The 18,664-nt window shown below is 44.3% G+C and overlaps 1 protein-coding gene and 1 long non-coding RNA gene across 15 annotated transcripts in view; one reads left to right on the top strand and one right to left on the bottom strand.

The window, feature by feature from the left end:
- The window catches only part of dph1 (diphthamide biosynthesis 1), a 745,916-nt gene that overhangs the window by 680,823 nt on the left and 46,429 nt on the right, over nucleotides 1-18,664 (top strand). For all 14 annotated transcript variants that reach the window (XM_069911783.1, XM_069911789.1, XM_069911788.1 and 11 more), the window contains one exon: nucleotides 1,921-2,021. In XM_069911783.1, coding sequence (XP_069767884.1) covers nucleotides 1,921-2,021 — 101 coding nt within the window. The remainder of the gene's footprint in view (nucleotides 1-1,920; nucleotides 2,022-18,664) is intronic.
- Nucleotides 1,662-5,849, bottom strand: LOC138749847 (uncharacterized). The gene is made up of 4 exons (XR_011348894.1): nucleotides 5,467-5,849; nucleotides 4,557-4,653; nucleotides 3,677-3,909; nucleotides 1,662-2,173 (listed from the first exon to the last, which is right to left on the bottom strand). It is a non-coding gene; the product is annotated as an uncharacterized lncRNA (long non-coding RNA).

Raw genomic sequence — 18,664 nt, 5'->3', positions numbered from 1 at the left:
TACCCTAAAGGTTAACCTCCAGGTTGAGTTGGTGGTGAAGAAGGGGAACGCAATGTTGGCATTCATTTCTAAAGGAATAACTTACAAGAGCGGGAATGTAATGTTGAGACTCTATAAAGCACTGGTCCAGTGGTTTTCAAACTTTTTTCTTTCCATTCACAGACCACTTTAAGTAATCCCTATGCCATAGGTGCTCTGTAATTAGTGAGGGATTGCTTCAGGTGGTCTGTGGGTGGAAAGAAAAAGTTTGAAAACCACTGTTTTAATTGTGCCTCATTGACTCGTTATGTGTGCAGTTTCATAACTTCAAAGGAAATGGGCCAATGACAATTTTTCTCAAGCAAAATATTTCCATAACAGTTGGGTCTAGAGCAGTGATTCTCAACCTTCCCTTCCTATTCACAGACCACCTTAAGTAATCCCTTACTAATCACAGCACCTATGGCATAGGGCTTACTTAAGGTGGTAACTGCACTGGTGAGACAGGATTGGGCACCTTATTTGAGAAAAGATGTGCTGGCGTTAGAGAGGGTTCATAGAAGATTTACTAGAATGATACCAGGAATTAAAGAGTTAGCACATGAGGAGTGTTTGTCAGCTCTTGGACTGCACTCGTTGGAGTTACAGAAGGATTGGGGGAGGGGCCTCAAAGAGAAATTTTGAATGCTGTAAGGCCTGGACAGAGTAGATGTGGCAAGGTTGTTTCCCATGGTGGGGGAGTCTCGTACAAGTTCCTGTACAATAACGTCTAGGTCAAGAGGGCACCTTCAGGATAAAAGGGCATCAATTTACAACAGAGATGCTGAGAAATTTCTTTAGTCAGAGGGTCATGAGTCTGTAGAACTTGCTGCCAATGGTAGCTGCATAAGCAAGGTTATTGGGTGTATTTAATTAGTCAGGGCATCAAGAGTTACGGGGAGAAGGCTGGGGAGTGGGGCTGAGTGAGAGGATGGATCAGCTCATAATAGAATGGCGAAGCAGACTCGACGGGCCGATTGACTTACTTCTGCTCCTATATCTTGTGATCTGCATCCCTGTCTCCAGAGTACACCATTGAGAGTCAGGGTGCATCACTGCATGGGATGGGAACTGCTCCCTTCAAGACTGCAAGAAACTGCAGAGGTGGATCACACACACACACACAAGCAGGTGTGAGGGATGCACCTACACTCCATTATACATATCCCCCTCCCCTCCATCGACGCCCACTTTTTTAAACTTTTGGCTGCCATTCTGTCAACCTTCTATAGGAGCTCTATCGAGAGTGTCCTTGCCAGCTGTGATACAGTTGCGGCAGAGAATTTAATTGGAGGTCAATCCACAGAACCACAGGACCATCAGAGTGGCAGAGAGGATCACTGTAGTCTCCCTCCCCCACCCCCCCAAATCATCATGATCTACCAGAATTGTTGCCTGAAGAGGGTATGAAACATCGTTAAGGACCTCTTCCTCTCCGCACACACCAATTTTTAGCAGCTTCTGTCGGGGAAGAGATGCAGGAGTATCAGAGCTGAGGCTGAGGAACAGCTACTTCCCACGGCCAGTGAGGGTGCTGAACGACCAAAGGAACTGCTCACCTGAACCATCCGAGACTCTCATATTTACTAAACACTATTCTTATATATTTATATTTATTTATTCTTAAATATTTATATGCGTATATATTGTTTGTCTGCATATGTTCTATGTCTGGTTGTATGTCTCCATGTTTTCTACCGATGACTGGAGAACATTGTTTTATCAGGTTGTACATGTGCAATTGGATGATGATAAACTTGAACTTGAGCTTTTGGGTTTATATCAATTAACAACAAACTCAGTTGGGCCTCTGGAACTCCTGGTTCAGTAACATTACCATTGATCTTCAGTAAAAGTTTCCTGCCAGATTCTCCTGACTGTTGTTCTATCCCTCTTTTTCAGCACTTGGAGACCCAGCTTCAAGCCCTCAATGTGCCGTACATCAGTGTCTTGCTGTCCGAAATCTTCCCAGACAAGCTCCGGCTTTTCCAGGAGGTAGAAGCGTAAGTACACTGCATTCACAGTGACCACATCAAGCAGAACCACGAGTTGCATTGTTTTCTCCTTGATTCCGTGCCACTGAGAGGTTTGGAAGTCCAGCTTGCATTCACGTGCCTTTCCAACGCTTCTTACGTCAAAGAACCCTGCTCAGCAGCTGATTAAAAACAAAAACAGGATAGGGTTATGCAGCATGGAACAGGCCCTTTAGCCCATCTTGTTTATGCTAGCTTTTTGGGCCTGTCCCATTTGACCACATTTGGTCTATATCCTCCAAAACATTTGACGTAGTGGTTAGCGCGATGCTGTTACAGCACCCACGTTTGGGACCCGGGTTTCAATCTGGCACTGTCTTTAAGGAGTTTGTACGTTCTCCCCATGTCTGCGTGGGTTTCCTCCCACCATCAAAACATACTGGGAATGTAGGTTAATTGGGCGGCACGGGCTCGTGGGCCAATAGGGCCTGTTACCATGCTGTATGTCTGAATTTTTTAAAAAAAGAAACCCATTCCACCCACAAGTCTAACCCAAGGACATGAACATTGTAAACATACCCCTTTGATAGTCTATCGTGGCAGTTTGATCCTGATAAGGTCTACCTTCTGAAGGAAAGAGCTGCCTCTCAGGTTTGTTTTCAATTTCTTCCCTCAAATCCATGTCCTCCAGTTCTAGAATCATTTACCCTTCACTTTATCCATGCCTCCATGATTTGTTGTAACTCTAAAGTCACCCCACAACCTTTTACGCTTGCACAGTGCTCCTATCCCTCACTGTGGCAAATTTAGCAAGGAAATGGTGAACCTGTAGAAGTTATTGAGGAACAGGGCAACAATGCCAAACTTCCTTCATCTTCTCAGAAGGTAGAGCCATTGGCATGCTTTCAAGACCCTCGGGAAGACCCTCTACTTTCTCTCTTAGCTTTTATGAACAAAGGACTCTCTCCTCTTTTTCTAGAAATGAATGAGTGGACCAGATTTATAGTTTCTCTCAGGGACAATCGTGGTTTCACCCTATCAGAGATACTTCCTTTCCCTGATACATCCCATGCTGAAAATGGATTCAAACTTGCTTTTGCACCTTCCCAGTTCTGACAAATGGTGTTAGCTCTTTCTCATCCAACATATGTCACCTGTACCAACCCTCAGCTGTCAGTCATTATTTCTCAGCAAACACTGGGAGGTGAATGGATCAGTATACAGATGTGGACCAACATTTCTCTCGTTTACAGACAGTTGCTGCTCTGCACCGGGCCTCCCATCACTGCGTCTCTCCCTCTCCCTCTCCCACCCTCTCCCATTCTCCCCCACTCCCTCTCTCACCCTCTCCCACACTCTCTCCCATTCCCTCCCTCTCCCACTTTTTCCTCTCCCACTCTCTCTCTGTCCCACTCCCTCTTCCACTCTCTCACCGTCTCCCACTCTCTTCCCTCTCTCACCCTCTCCCCCTTGTCCACTCTCCCACTCCTTTACTCCCCTTTCTCTCTCCCTCTCTATCTTCCACTGAAACTCTCCTGCAATCCCATCCCAAATGCACCCCCACCCCCACCTGCACTCCCAAACCCAGAGAGCTGATTAAATATATATGTCTGTAATAGAGACTGAATTTTCTATTCAAATACAAGTGAAATCGATTTCTTTCAGGAAAATGTAGTTTGTAGTACCTGAATAATTGCAAAGCATCACGTGTGATAGGTGGAGTGTTGCAGGAGGGGACAGATGGTTTTAGTCCTCCACTTGTTTTTAAATATTTCCAGCACTGGGGACTTCCTATCTTATGCCTGGAACAGTTGCAGCCTTATTGATGGAGGATGATTCCTGGAGTTAATCAACATCTCCTTTATTGTTACATCATGCCAGCAAACCAGACGTTCCCTGGTGTTCATGATCAGTGTGCCTTTGAGGTCATGAGAAGAATGAGAACAAATATTTAGATGCCTTTCAACAACTCATAGCAAACAGTGAAATTCTTTAGAAATATAGACTCTGTTGCAAGGAAATGTATCGGACAATTTGTGCACAGCAAGTTTTGACAAACAGGAGGTAGCCATTTGGTCTGCATTCATGACATTGATTAAGGACTAAACACTGGACATTTCACAGTGGAGTTCTCTTCCTTTCCTCCTAATGCCCTGGGATCTTCCTCATGAATCTGCAAGCGTTGCTTTGACATCCAAAAGGAAATGCTGTATCTCTGTCAGTGCAGCATTTGCTCAGTTGTGCACTGGGAATGTCAGCCCAGATGACATGCTGAAGTCTCCAGAGTAGGACTTGATTTCAGTGTGTTCAGCCTCAATGTTGAGAGTGTTAGTGATTGCAGATTAGCCAATAATAAATTGGAAGAATTCTGGTAAAAGAAGACCTTGTTATATTTTTAAACATCTACTTCTGTCTGTTACATGCAGTTTGACATTAATTGTTGTATTGCAGTCTTTTGGGCTCTGACGTACAATAGCAATAAGGGATAGATCGACAGAATGGCTGAGAGCTTCAGAATGGAAATGGTGCCAAGTCAGGCAGCTTTGAGCAGTGGCTCAGACACACCGGCAATTGGTGGGAGATTCATCCAACGGGTATTGGGTGCTCCTCTCTCGTCTCAGCACACGAATCCAGATGTGCTGAGACTGAAACCGGCAGGAGGCTGTGAAACACAGAAGTCCACAGACATTGTGATTGCAGTAAATACACAGGAACACTGGACAAAACTCAGCCAGTCTCACATCGTCCACAGGAGATAAAAATATGTAGCTGACATTTCGGGCCTGAGCCCTTCCTACCCCAAAGGCAAGAATGGGAGGGGAGGAGTGCAGACCAACAGACAAAAGGAGTTCATTGGATCTGGTAAGAGGACAGGAGAGAGGAAAGGTGATAATTGATTGGGGGAGGGAGGAGGCTTGTTTTTGGCTTTGTGAAAGGAGACAGAGAGAAAAGGGAAAAGAGAGACAGAGCTGGAGGAAAGGACACATGGGGATAGATGGGGGAGGGGGGGCCAAACAGAAATTACTATAATAGCATGGCGTTAACTGCTAACTGTCATAATTAACTCCTCCTCCCCTAAGTTAATAGATAAAGCCTTACTAATATACTTAATATTAATAAAGATATAAACTCTTACTAGACAATGACAGGGTGACACTTTGGGAGGGTCACCCCTGTGGCGAGCTGCATCGACTGGCTCTTCATCCTGGTGTCCCGGTCAGGCCCTCAGCACAATCCGGCTCACCTCCACTCAAGTGTCCAGGTCAGGCCCTTGGCACACCTTCCTTGTGCTGACACCCAACTCACCTCCACGCAAATTCAACCCCCATTTGTGAGCACCATAAGATCATTGCGCTAGCTGCTATACTAACCGTGCCGCCATCATAATTAACCCCCCCCACCCCCCCAACAGGTCTACAGATAAAGCCTTACCAATAATCTTCATAATATACTAATAAAAAACAAAGATTCTTACCATGCAGGGATAGGGAGATACTTTAGGAGAGTTGCCTCAGCGGCGAGCTCCTCATTCTGGGCGCCATCATTTTATTCAAACGCAACTTTATTGAAACGTCTGCTGTGGGCAGGTCATGACCGAGGCGCTCCACTGGCTGAATGTTTGCTCCCAAGAGGTTGTGTGTTGCTTTGGAGAACATTTACTTTCACAATTTAAAGCTTTTATCTGAACTTTTATTTAAATTTTATTTATATTTTTGTTTCCTCCTTTTTTTTGCTGGTTGTTTGAGTTTCCAGTTCATTGAGGGCCGGATAATGGGGATCTTACTATATACAGGATCTGTTTGACTATATATGTGTTTTGTCTGTATGTGTGTTTGCACTGTTTTGCACTGTGGACCAGAGAACGCAATTTCATCAGGTTTGTACTGATACAATCGGATGATAAATAAACTTGAACGTAACATACAGAGGCACCAAAATTCCTACTTGCTGCAGCCACAGAGATACTAAGGTACGCCAACAACCGTGACACAAATTGCAATCACTACAATGTGCCATGAGACAGAGATCAAAAATATAGAAGAATAAATATTGCAGTTAGTGCAAGTGAGATTCCAATAGTGCAGTCAGGTCTTTTGATGCATCATCCACCAGTTCTCTTTAATGCCTTGAAGGTTCTCATCATACCTCTTATTTGTACAGAATAGTATCACTTTCTCAATTGGACCGATAGGTAGCGAATGAAGCAGAAACGACTGGAAATACTCCGCAGCATCTGTGGAGAGGTTCATGTTTCAACCTGACACTCCTTAATCACAGCTGGGAAATGTGAAGCCACTTTTAAGATGCAAAGGTTGGTGGTTCTAATAGATGGTCATTAGGCTGAAACATTAACTCTCTCTCCGTAGACCGTCTCACTGGGTACCTCCTTACCAGTGTGCGCAAAAATCTTATGTTGTGCCCATTTTTTTTCCTGTGACAAAAGTACATGTGTGTTGATCACCCATGCAAATGTAAACCTGAAATTGTCTCAGGATAATTTTGGCACAGCCTATCTCTCGTGGACAATAAAACTGTATTGGCATGTTTTCTTATAAAACAAGTATGATTGCATTCAAGAAGTGGAATTATTAATGACTCCATTATTTTAGGTAAATAGCCTATTGTGCGCACATTAACTTCCTTTGTGCCCTGGCTCCAAAATGTGTGTGCAACTTAGAGGGAAGAGTCCTCCTGAGTATCCTGTTTAAAGAAGCAGAGATGGTGGGATGTGGGGGGAAGTGAAAGGGAAAGTCTGGGAAGGGTGGGATGAGGGAGAGACTCTATAACCATTGGAGGTGAGGCAGTGGTCATGGAACAAAAGGCATACTCTCTCATTTACCCTCTTTTTCTCCCTATCCTATTTCTCTCCTCTCCCATCCCTCTTTCTCTCTCCCATCTTTTACCCATTTCTTTCCCATTTCCCCTCTCTCTCTTTCCCATCCATCCATCTCTCTCTCCCATCTCCCCCTCTTTCATATCCACCTCTCTTTTCCATCGCCCTCTCTCCCATCTCACTGCCCATCCCTCTCTCGGTGCTGTCCTCTCCCTCTCCCGTTTCAGTTTAGTTTCCACTTGTATTGATTTCATGTGGACAGTGACTTATGTTCTGAAACCATCTTCTCCACAGGACGGGCCAAGGACGACGCGTCCTCCCCTCCAGTTTCCTTTGCCTTTAATCATTGTTATGTCTATTTGATGAACTGGGTCTAATGATTTTCACAGGCTCGCCTGGAAGTGTGAGTGCACATCAATGGGTCACATGAAACATGCTCTGAGATTTGATCAGTTGATGCAGATCAAGACCAATTCTGCCCTATTCTTTATTCTTCCTGAACTAGTTCAAAGCTCAAACCTTTCTCCCTTGTGCTACCAGAAACAGGAGGATCAATTTTCTCCCCTACCCTGTTCCTAAAGTCTAGTTAGGGTGAAACACGATAGGCTGTAGACACTATGGTTGTAGTAAACCCACTGAAATGCTGGAGGAACTCAGCTGGTTTTTTTCAGCGTCTATAGGAGACAAATGCTCAAGTTTTGGGCCTGAGCCCTTCTTCAAGGAAAAAATTCGAAAAGTCAGAAGGGAGTGAGGACACAAGAAAAGATGGGGAGGAAGGGGTGGCTCTGAATGGAAGTAGTGGAGAGCAGACAGAGGGATGGGGGAGAATGGGGAGTGGGCGAGCAGAAACCAGAGAAGCCGATGTTAACACCATCTGGTTGGAGAGAGCCCAGGCAGAAATTTAGGCATTGATCCTCCAATTTATGGGTGGTCTTGGTTTGACAGTGCATGAGGCCATGGACAGGTATGTCACTGCAGGAGTGGACAGAACTGAGGTGCTCAGCGAAGCGATCTACCAGTCTGTGTCCAGTCTCTCTGATGAAGAGAAGGCCACAATGGACACAGCGATGGAGAGTCGCTAGATGTATGTATTGCTGTGGTCGAGCTGGAGAGCCAGTGATAATAATGTGCAGGTTTAGAGAGAAAGAGCGGCAGTTTAACTGACGGAGTGGGCTTAGTGACATCTGTGTGGTAATCATTCTCAGACTTTGTTTCTCTAACCTCTCCTTAAAGAGAAAGTCTGCTCCCTTCCTCAATCACTTCTTATCACAACAAGCTCCATGTTCAAACCACTCTGCTATGAAGTATCTCCTCCTGGATTTCTACCTGGATCTTTGAGTGACTGTATCTGGTCTCTGGTTCACGTTTGTTCCCACGCAGCCTCCAGTAGCCGCAGAACTGATTAAAGACAAGGCAACAACATCCCTCTGTAATTTGCTCAGAGGCTGCTTGCAGCTTGAAAGTGCCAAAGCTGACAGCACACATATTAACCAGGTGTACAGACAGAGCACTGACTCACAATTCAAAGCACACCCCAAATCTGGGAGAGACAATGATTGGTCAATTCCACTCCGCCAATAAGACCAGGAAAAGTACATAATTTTTCCCATAATGGATGTGAGAGCATATGACAAAACAAAAGCCACTTTAAAGATTGTGGTTAATATTATATCCCTGGGCCTGCCTTGGGGCCCGTGTTTGTTTGGAGTTCTAAGTCGAGTGTTCCTGTGGGTACATTGGACAAGAGGGTAGAAGGATTTCGAAGGGATGTTTCTACACTCAGAGGATGGTGGGCACATGGAACGAGCTGCCAAACAAAGTTGTGGTGGCAGGTACATTAGCTTCCTTTAGAGACCACGATAATTACATGGATGGGTGGGGATTGAAGGGATCTGGACCTAACGCGAGCAAGTAGGACTAAAGTAGGAGGGCACCTTGTTCGGCATGGACATTAGAACCATACAAGACAACAACAAGCCCTTCAGCCCTTCTAATCTGTACCAAACTATTTTTCTGCCTAGTCCCAATGACCTGCACCCAGTCCATATAAACCACCCCTCCCTTCCAAATTTTTCTTAAATGTCAAAATGTTAATCCTCTGGCAGGTCATTCCACATTCCGACCACTCTCTGCGTGAAGAAGTTCCCCTAAATTTTCCCTTTCACCCTTAACCAATGTCCTAGTTTTTATCTCACCTAACCTCTGTGGAAAAAGCCTACCTGTGTTTATCTATACCCATCCTAATTTTGTATCCTCTGTCCAATCTCCCATCGTTCTTCTGCACAACCAGGGCCCATGGTCTCATCTCCATGATGTAAGTCCTATTGACCCTAGACCAGGGGTCCTCAACCAGTGGGCCATAGCATGGGCCACAGCATGTTGACATGCAGGTCTTTAAAAATGTTAAATAAAACACTTTAAATGAGATGTGTTTCTCACAGTGCTGCTTCTAACTTGAAACTTTTTCTCAGTCATTGCCACGAGTGGGCCATGCCATGATAGTCCTGAGCCAGGTGGGCCTCAGACCGAAAAGGTTGGGAACCACTGCTCTAAGAAGTCTTGCAAGCTTGGCTCTGTCTCTTCTTCTCAAAACCCTCACGTTACTATCACTGGCTCTCCACCTAGATAACAGCTACACATACATCTGGCTACTCTTCATCGCTGCACCCATTGGGGCTTTCTCCACCCTTTGGGAGATCTTTTATTTCCAAGGGGTCCTCTGCCTTGTGTCCTCAGCTGTAATAGTCCCTTAAGTAACATCAGTGAGAAAACCGATATTCCCAGTCATTAGCAAATACTCTTATTGGGGCAGTTGTACACGAGACCATGGGCATGAGAATGGGAGAGGCTCATTATTGCGGTGGATAGACCTTTATTGTATCCTCTCCAAAGCCTCCACATCCCTCCTGCAATGAGCGTGATCAGAATTACACATAGTACTCAAAGTGTGTAAGTTTTACCTAGCTCTGGTATGGCTTCCTTTCTCAACGAAGGCTGGCATACCATGAGCTTTGTTTACCACTCTAGCTACTTGTGTGGCTAATGAAGGAATTGCCAGTGCACCTTAATGCCTCAGACTTATTTTGAATTGAACTGAATTGTCTATTGTCACAGTGAGATGCTTTCTTCTGCATGTTACCCAGGCATGTCAGCCCATGCTTCCATCCAATTGTGTGTGACAACGTAACTGGCACAACGGCCCACCCCCAACCTGCTCACAGTGATGTTCCAATGAAATTCCTCTGGACTGCTGCAGGAGAAATTAACAACGGACGAGGGGAGAACGGAGATACAGTGCTCCCCCGTGGGGTCCTAATTCCAACGGCTCTGTACAGGCTTTAAGTGGCCTGTTAAAGGAACCAATGGTATTTTATTTAAAAATTCTTTGACTGCAGGGTCTGGGCCCAAGATGGTGGCACCTGTGTTCAGTGACAGCCACAAGGGGTTGCAGACTCTGCCGAAGCAGCAGACCGGCGCAGGGCACCTGAAATGGGGATAACATCCCCATGTTCTCTGGTGAATTGAGTTCAAAGACTCACACAGAGCTGCACACTGGCTGACAGGAACCAGGCATTGGAACCAGTGTTTGAGGGTGCTGAGGGAAGAAGGGCTCCCGAAGGCTTCCTGCTTCAGAGGTTTGGATCTGGGGTCGGGTTGATGATGAATTGGACAGGAGTCTTTGCGGCTGCAGAGGCTGTGGGGGCGCTGGAGGTGAAATCACGGGCACTCAGTGTCTTTGAAGGGATTCTCTTTTGCTTCTCTTTCTTTGACTGCAGGGGACGCTGGACAATGCTCATGGCAAACCTTTGTCCGCCTTATAGCTAATTTCGTGTAATATCGCATCTCTGTTTTATTACATGACAATAAATAGTAAAGTGATCTGATCTGAATTTTCAAATCAATTAATTTCAGTCTCCAGGGACAAACACCATCTCTGCTCAGAGATGACATGGAGATGTGGATTTGGATTGTCTCTGACTTCAACTGGTAAACATCTCGCAAGTTGGAACAAGGTTCCATTCAAGAGCTGCTCATTTAAAACCCCATTCAATCTGCATTTAAAATTTCACCCAAATCCTTCTTTTATGTTTTAATGCACAAAAGCAATGGAGAAACTCAGCAAGTCACACAGCATTCTTTCATATTTCTCTTCTGCGAACTTCAGTCACTCATTCCTTTGCTATTTCAAAAAAATGCAACTGTTTCTAATTCCTTCGCTGGACGCTAATGAGAAAGGCACACATTAGATAGGTTGGTTGCATTGTAATAAATTTGGAATCCAACTGGCTAGACTTTAAACCCTTTGGCAATGATTTTAATATGCCTCCCTTAACGTTATTAAAAAACCTGCAGTAAGTTCTCTTGATGTAACTTGCAATTAAATGACTGTGTGATAAATCATTTTAAAATTAACTTCATTATTGTCAGTGCAAAATGTTATGTATTTAAGACACAACTTGGACATCATTTAGATACCATGAAGCTCTTAATTTGATCAAATAAATGTTCCTTAAAAGCTTAAGACACCACTGTTCCAAAATGCAGATAATTTGATCTTCTCTTAACACCTGAGCATTTCTTTGATGACTAAGAATGTTAACAATCCCTTTTGGTGTTGTGCAGGACCAGAATTACTCAGCGTTTCATTTTGATTTGCATTTTTTTCTCTCATTTACGTTCCTTGGCAATTCCAGAAACAGAGATGCAGGCAAGGTTGAGAGACAAAAGCTAAGTTCCGACAGCACCATCGCTGGCTGGAGGAGAGAATCACAATGTGACATGTCCACAGAGAAAGTTTATCTTCTCAGAAATAGGAGCAGGAGTCGGCCATCCTCCCCGTCAAGCCTGCTCTGCCATTCAATGTGATCATGGCTGCTCTGATGAGAGGTTCACCTCCACCTTCCTGTCCTTCCCCAGATCCCTTAATTCACTTGTAAAAATCTATCCAACCTTGTCTTAAATATATTCATTGAAGTGCCTCCACTCTTCAATGAGCAGTGAATCCATAGATTCACCACCTTCTGGGAAAAGCAGTTCCTCCTCATTTCCATCCTAAATCTGCTATCCTGGATCTTGAGTCTATGTCCCTTAGTTCTAGTCACCCCTACCAATAGAAACAATTTACCTACCTCTATGTTATCTTCTAAATTCAAGTGAGTACAGTCCCAGATGACTCAATCTCTCTTCATAGGCTAACCCCCTCATCCCTGGAATCAACCTGGTGAACCTCCTCTGCACCACCTCCAAAGCCAGTTCATCTTTCCTCAAGTGGGGACCAGATTTATGGCACATCAACTTGAATTGGAAAATGATTAGCAGGAAGTATGGCTTGCTTCTGCTAAGAATTCTGTTTAATTTTCTCGGTTTGTTGGCTAATAGCATTTAAATTTAATGGCATAATATAATAAAATTAACATTTTGTAATCTATGAAAATGCATCTAAGTCCACACTTTGATACCACTGGCCAAGATAAAAATCATATTAAAAGTAAATCAATAAACACACTATGTAGTAGGTTCCTGCAGACTGCATTGAGGATATTTCAGGGCTCCATGATATTGTAAATCAAGTAGTTGAAATCACTGGACAATTACAATATTTAGTCAAATCACTGTAACCTGGAATTCAAGCAACTGGCAAAAAACAATTGCTGAAAATAAACAAGAAAAAAAAAACCCACAAAATTTTTAAATTGACGAATCTCACCATTAGCTCTGCAATCGCGCCACATGTAACTCAAGCAACCAGCAAATTCACTGATCCTTCTTCTACCAATCCCTATAGATGCCAGGGGTTTTACTGTATGATCACAGAGGGTCAACCAGTTTACCTATCTCGGCTGCACCATTTCATCAGATGCAAGGATCAACAACGAGATAGACAACAGACTCGCCAAGGCAAATAGCGCCTTTGGAAGACTACACAAAAGAGTCTGGAAAAACAACCAACTGAAAAACCTCACAAAGATAAGCGTATACAGAGCCGTTGTCATACCCACACTCCGAATCATGGGTGCTCTACCGGCATCACCTACGGCTCCTAGAACACTTCCACCAGCATTGTCTCCGCTCCATCCTCAACATCCATTGGAGCGCTTTCATCCTTAACGTCGAAGTACTCGAGATGGCAGAGGTCGACAGCATCGAGTCCACGCTGCTGAAGATCCAGCTGCGCTGGATGGGTCACGTCTCCAGAATGGAGGACCATCGCCTTCCCAAGATCGTATTCTATGGCGAGCTCTCCACTGGCCACCGTGACAGAGGTGCACCAAAGAAAAGGTACAAGGACTGCCTAAAGAAATCTCTTGGTGCCTGCCACATTGACCACCGCCAGTGGGCTGATAACGCCTCAAACCGTGCATCTTGGCGCCTCACAGTTTGGCGGGCAGCAACCTCCTTTGAAGAAGACCGCAGAGCCCACCTCACTGACAAAAGGCAAAGGAGGAAAAACCCAACACCCAACCCCAACCAACCAGTTTTCCCCTGCAACCGCTGCAACCGTGTCTGCCTGTCCCGCATCGGACTTGTCAGCCACAAACGAGCCTGCAGCTGACGTGGGCATTTACCCCCTCCATAAATCTTCGTCCGCGAAGCCAAGCCAAAGAAAAAAAAGAACAGAGGGTCCACACTGGCTTCTTGAAACAAGGTTGCACAGAGCTTGAGGGGATATCTAACAGCAACCCTGCATTCAGTCCCACATTGTTCACATTCTTATATATCTCGTCCTCTTCCCCAATCTGAATCTCACTAACACTTCAGCTGATATGCATCACAGACTGTTCTCTACCCATTCCTTGTCTCAGATCCCACAATTTGTCCAATATCTTACAGCTGTCTCATTCTTGCCTCAATCCTGTATCTTACATGTGGCCTGTATCTCATGTCCGATCCATATTTCATGCACTGCCCCATATCTTGCACATTGTATTTCCAAATAAAACCTCACTTTCCCTATTCAACCACATATCATATACAATCCCAAAGCTCATGCTCTACCCATATCCCACATTTAAACCTGTACATTATATTCAGTTCTTTAACATATTCATTATCATAGGGCCATAAAATACTACAGTACAGAAACAGGCCCTTCAGCCCTTCTAGTCTGTGCCAAACTATTATTCTGCTTGGTCCCACTGACCTGAACCCTTCCATATTGCTCTATAGCAGGGGTGGTCAACCTTTTAATTTTACATTTTTAATTTAGACATATAGTAACAGGCCATTTTGGCCTATATGTCCATGGTGCCCAATTCTAAATTAAAAATTAAAAGGTTGGCTATCCCTGCTCTATAGGTTAATTGAATGTAAATGGGTGGTGCAAGTTTCAAAGGCTGGAATATCTCCAACTTCTGCCTGAATTTCGCTCCACATTTCTCATCCCCATGTCTTGAGCTGCACCCGGCATTGAATACCACATGTTATAAGCTCACATTTTATTTAGTAATTACACTTTAAGAGTTAACACGGGATAAAAACCTTTCATGACCAAACCTTTTTACAGCAAAACCATCCACAGCTTGTGCTCTCAGGCATCATGGCATCATCAAATCCAAATTATCCACTAAGTTAATGTTTTGGGAGAACAATGGCTGCTATTCCAGGACACTTAAAGAGAGTCGTGAGGAAGACCAGATGGGACTTTTACAGGTCACATGATTATGGCGCATGTTTTTGGGAAATTAAAACAAAAATCAGATTTCACTTTTGATCAAGCAAGACGTGATTGAGGCTCTGGAAGGAGCAAGATTGATTTAATAAGTAACCAGAGATCTGCAAGACAGAAATGAAGTAACCTTGTGTGAGATGGACACTTCTGTTGTTTCTCCTTGTCAGGGGAAAACAGTGACCTACTATGACCATTGTAATGGTCATTTTTGATTTACCCATATCTGATTAAAGGAAACAGGATCATTCCTGTATTTAGATTGTGGCCATTCTGATGGTCACAATCCTTGACTGGGTTTTTGGCACCATCGTGGAAGTCACAGGTTTCATTTCCCCTATGCAAGGAAAAGGGGAGCTGTATCATCATTTATATGAAAGAATATTTCTCTGGAAGCAACTCAACAAGGATTCACGAGTTTTGAGAAGTTTGATGACTCAGTGTCTCACCTACTTCATAATTACTTCTGAACATCAGTTTCTGAACATGAGTCTCAACACAGGATTTCTAAGACTGAAGTTTGAATTGACTTTTCAGAACTGTACCTAAGCTGTAATCGTTTGGGTAATCCATACACATGCACATTTGCACATAGTTGGGGTTAGTTTAGGTTGAAATAAGTTGTTATATTATTAATAGTTATTAATAAATATGGTTGTTGGTGTATGATGTAACACACAACCCATGTCCTGCGCACTGCACTCCCCCCCTCCCCCAACTCTTTTGTTTGGATGCCTATTGGCATTTAGTCCATACCTTGATAAAGGGCTCAACCCCAAAACGTTGGTTATGTATTTTTTCTTTTGCTCTATAAAGGACACTACTTGACTTGTTGAGTTTCTCTACAGCATTGTGTTTTACCCTGCACTCCACCCCACTTTACCCTTTTTAGTGTCATTTGAAATTTCCCACCTCAACCTCAAAGTTCGAGACATGGTGATCTATCATTCCTGCTGGAGTAAAGGTGGGGGGGGTGGATCCTGATTGTGAGAATCCAATCCTCAGTGGATGCGCACAAATCCTTGATTTCATCCCCAAGAGAGATGTAGCTCTCATTGCCCGATGCTGGAAACCTAGAGGGGAGCTTTTTCCCTTTGTTTTAAAGATGTGATGTGCTTACAGTTGTGGCTTCAGACTTCTTCATGAAAGCACTGAGTTTCTTTAAGTGATCAGAAACACGTTCTCCATTATTGGAAAGCAACAGGAGATCTTTCACACTGAGAGTGCATTTCTAAATATAGTCCTTTTGAAAGCTATAGACTTACTCTGCACAGCCAAGAACCCCTGCAGCTCCATGATATTGGAGGCCTTACAGGCGATTGCTTTATATTCTAGTTTACAGCTGACGGACTGATGCTTTTTCATAAAACATCCAATCTCCTGGATGTTCGCTCAATGGCTATAAAACTTTAAGTATCTGCTCGAGATCGGACTGGCACTGTAAATCCCTCGGTGGCTGCCTGGCATGGTGCCTTGTAATATCTCTGCAACATCTTTTCTTGCAATTTTGTTTGTTTATTTGTCCTTTTTTTATTATTTAATGAATCGTGGTCTCAGAGGGAGGGGGAAGGCAAGCCCTGCAGTTAAGGGATGCGTCGAACTTTCCGCACCCTGAGGGCATTTCTCACCACCATCTTCTCGAGGGTGATTGGCAATGGGCAATAAATGCTGGCCTTACCAGACATGCCCAGGGCGAGAAAAATTAATAACTACAAAAACAAAACAACCCTGGCCTTCACTGAACTCCTACTGAAACCCTGTAGTCAGTCAAGTCAGATACTCCTGTCCATCCTTCTGGTTAAACTCAGATAGAATTTCAATGGGATAACAGAACCATATAAATTGACAGTTCAGTAGAAGGCCATTCGGCCCCTCATGGCCTTGCTGGTCAAATCAACAACAAAAAACACAATCTAGCAAAGCCAAAATCCTTCACAGCAAGTCATTAATTCTTCTTCTCTCTCCACACATCATGCCCGATCTGCATTCTCTATTTTGATTAAAATCCCAAACTTGTATATTATTAATATCAAATACTTGTCAATGTTCTGAAGGCTTTTTAGACAATGAGTTCAACCACCAACCCTGCCCCCCTCACATCAAACACTTTGGATGAAAAAGTCTTCCTCGGTGACTTTAAAATTGTGGCCCCTTGTTATTGCACAAGAAAACAGATCATAAAGGCATGGAGAGCCAATCCCCTGAAATAGGCCTTCAGTTAGTGAGTGCACACACACAGTCATCCCTCCACCACATTCACGTTAAGTAAAACATGAAAATCTGCAGACACTATGACTGTAGGAAATGCACAGAAACGCTGGAGGAACTTGGCAGGTCCCGTATCATCCACAGGAGGGAAAGATATATAGCCAATGTTTCGGGCCTGAGCCCTTCATCAAGGTAACCTTGACATTGATCCTGTTTTCACTAATGTCAGTCGTAATGTCCAGGGCGGCACAGTTGGCGTAGCAGGTTAGCGCAATGCTTTTACAGCGCCAGTAATCGGGACCGGGGTTTGAATCCCACGTTGTAAGGAGTTTGTGCCTTCTCCCCGTGTCAGGGTTTTCCACGGGGGTGTAGGTTAATGGAGTATAAATTGGGTGGCAAGGACGCGTGGGCCGAAATGGCGTGTTACCTTGCTGTATGTCTAAATAATTTTGTAAACCTCTACAACGCCATCCCTCTGCCCTCACCGCTCTTGGGATTAAAGTTTCAGAGTATCTAACCTCCCCTTTGAACTCAACCCTTCCAATGCCGGCAACATCCTAGTGAATGTCCTCTGCACCCTTTCCAACTTATGGATGTCCTGCCTCTAGCTGAATGAACTGAACTGCACACAATACTCCACGTTTGGCCTAACCAATGCTTCGGGCAGTTGAGTACCCACTGGCCCGCCCAATGAGCGTGGGCCAGCTTTGGGGCTGCTCCGGCCGTGGGCCACCAGTGGCGAGTGTGTGTTGGTGAGTGGTTGCTGAAGCCATACCCTTGGGATGCCCGAACGGTCTCTTTGCACCTCGCTCTCTCAAAGCACCTTCCCCACCAAGCATTTCAATGATCAGAAAATTTAGCTGAAAAACCTTTAGATAATGAGAAAGTAATTTTAATTAGAATATAACAATGGAAAGATCATTTAAAATGGCAGCTAACATGAAAATTAAATAAAAGCATTAATATTAATTAAAGAAAAAAATAGACATGCTGGAGATTGTCCATGGAATGTTTTGGGGCTGAGCCCTTCATCAAGATATGAGCAAAATGCAGGCAGCGTTTTTTTTTTAGCTCAGACCCTGAAGAATGGCTCAGGCCCGAAACGTCAGTAATATATCTTTACCCTCTATGGACGCTGCGAGACATGCTGAGTTCCTCCAGCATTTCTCTGCTTTTACTACAATCACAGCGTCTACAGACTTTCTTGTTTAATTTAATGTGCATATAAGTGGATGGACGATTGTGTTAATGTGTTTCACAGTACTGAATTAAAGTTTTGGAAAAAATAACATTTTTTTGTCGTGAAGCTTCAATGACTCCGTTCAAATGATTGGGCCAGCTGATTTGCACCAGCCATAGTTACCAAGACACAAGAGAAACTTGTCCGTGAACTACTCTTTGCAGACGATACCGCTTTAGTTGCCCATTCAGAGCCAGCTCTTCAGCGCTTGACGTCCTGCTTTGCGGAAACTGCCAAAATGTTTGGCCTGGAAGTCAGCCTGAAGAAAACTGAGGTCCTCCATCAGCCAGCTCCCCACTATGACTACCAGCCCCCCCACATCTCCGTCGGGCACACAAAACTCAAAACGGTCAACCAGTTTACCTATCTCGGCTGCACCATTTCATCAGATGCAAGGATCGACAATGAGATAGACAACAGACTCGCCAAGGCAAATAGTGCCTTTGGAAGACTACACAAAAGAGTCTGGAAAAACAACCAGATGAAAAACCTCACAAAGATAAGCGTATACAGAGCCATTGTCATACCCACACTCCTGTTCGGCTCCGAATCATGGGTCCTCTACCGGCATCACCTACGGCTCCTAGAATGCTTCCACCAGCGTTGTCTCCGCTCCATCCTCAACATCCATTGGAGCGCTTTCATCCCTAACGTCGAAGTACTCGAGATGGCAGAGGTCGACAGCATCGAGTCCACGCTGCTGAAGATCCAGCTGCGCTGGGTGG

The sequence above is a fragment of the Narcine bancroftii genome, chromosome 14, assembly GCF_036971445.1.
Source record: "Narcine bancroftii isolate sNarBan1 chromosome 14, sNarBan1.hap1, whole genome shotgun sequence".
Lineage (NCBI taxonomy): Eukaryota > Metazoa > Chordata > Chondrichthyes > Torpediniformes > Narcinidae > Narcine > Narcine bancroftii.
This window is presented reverse-complemented; position numbering and strand designations above follow the sequence as displayed.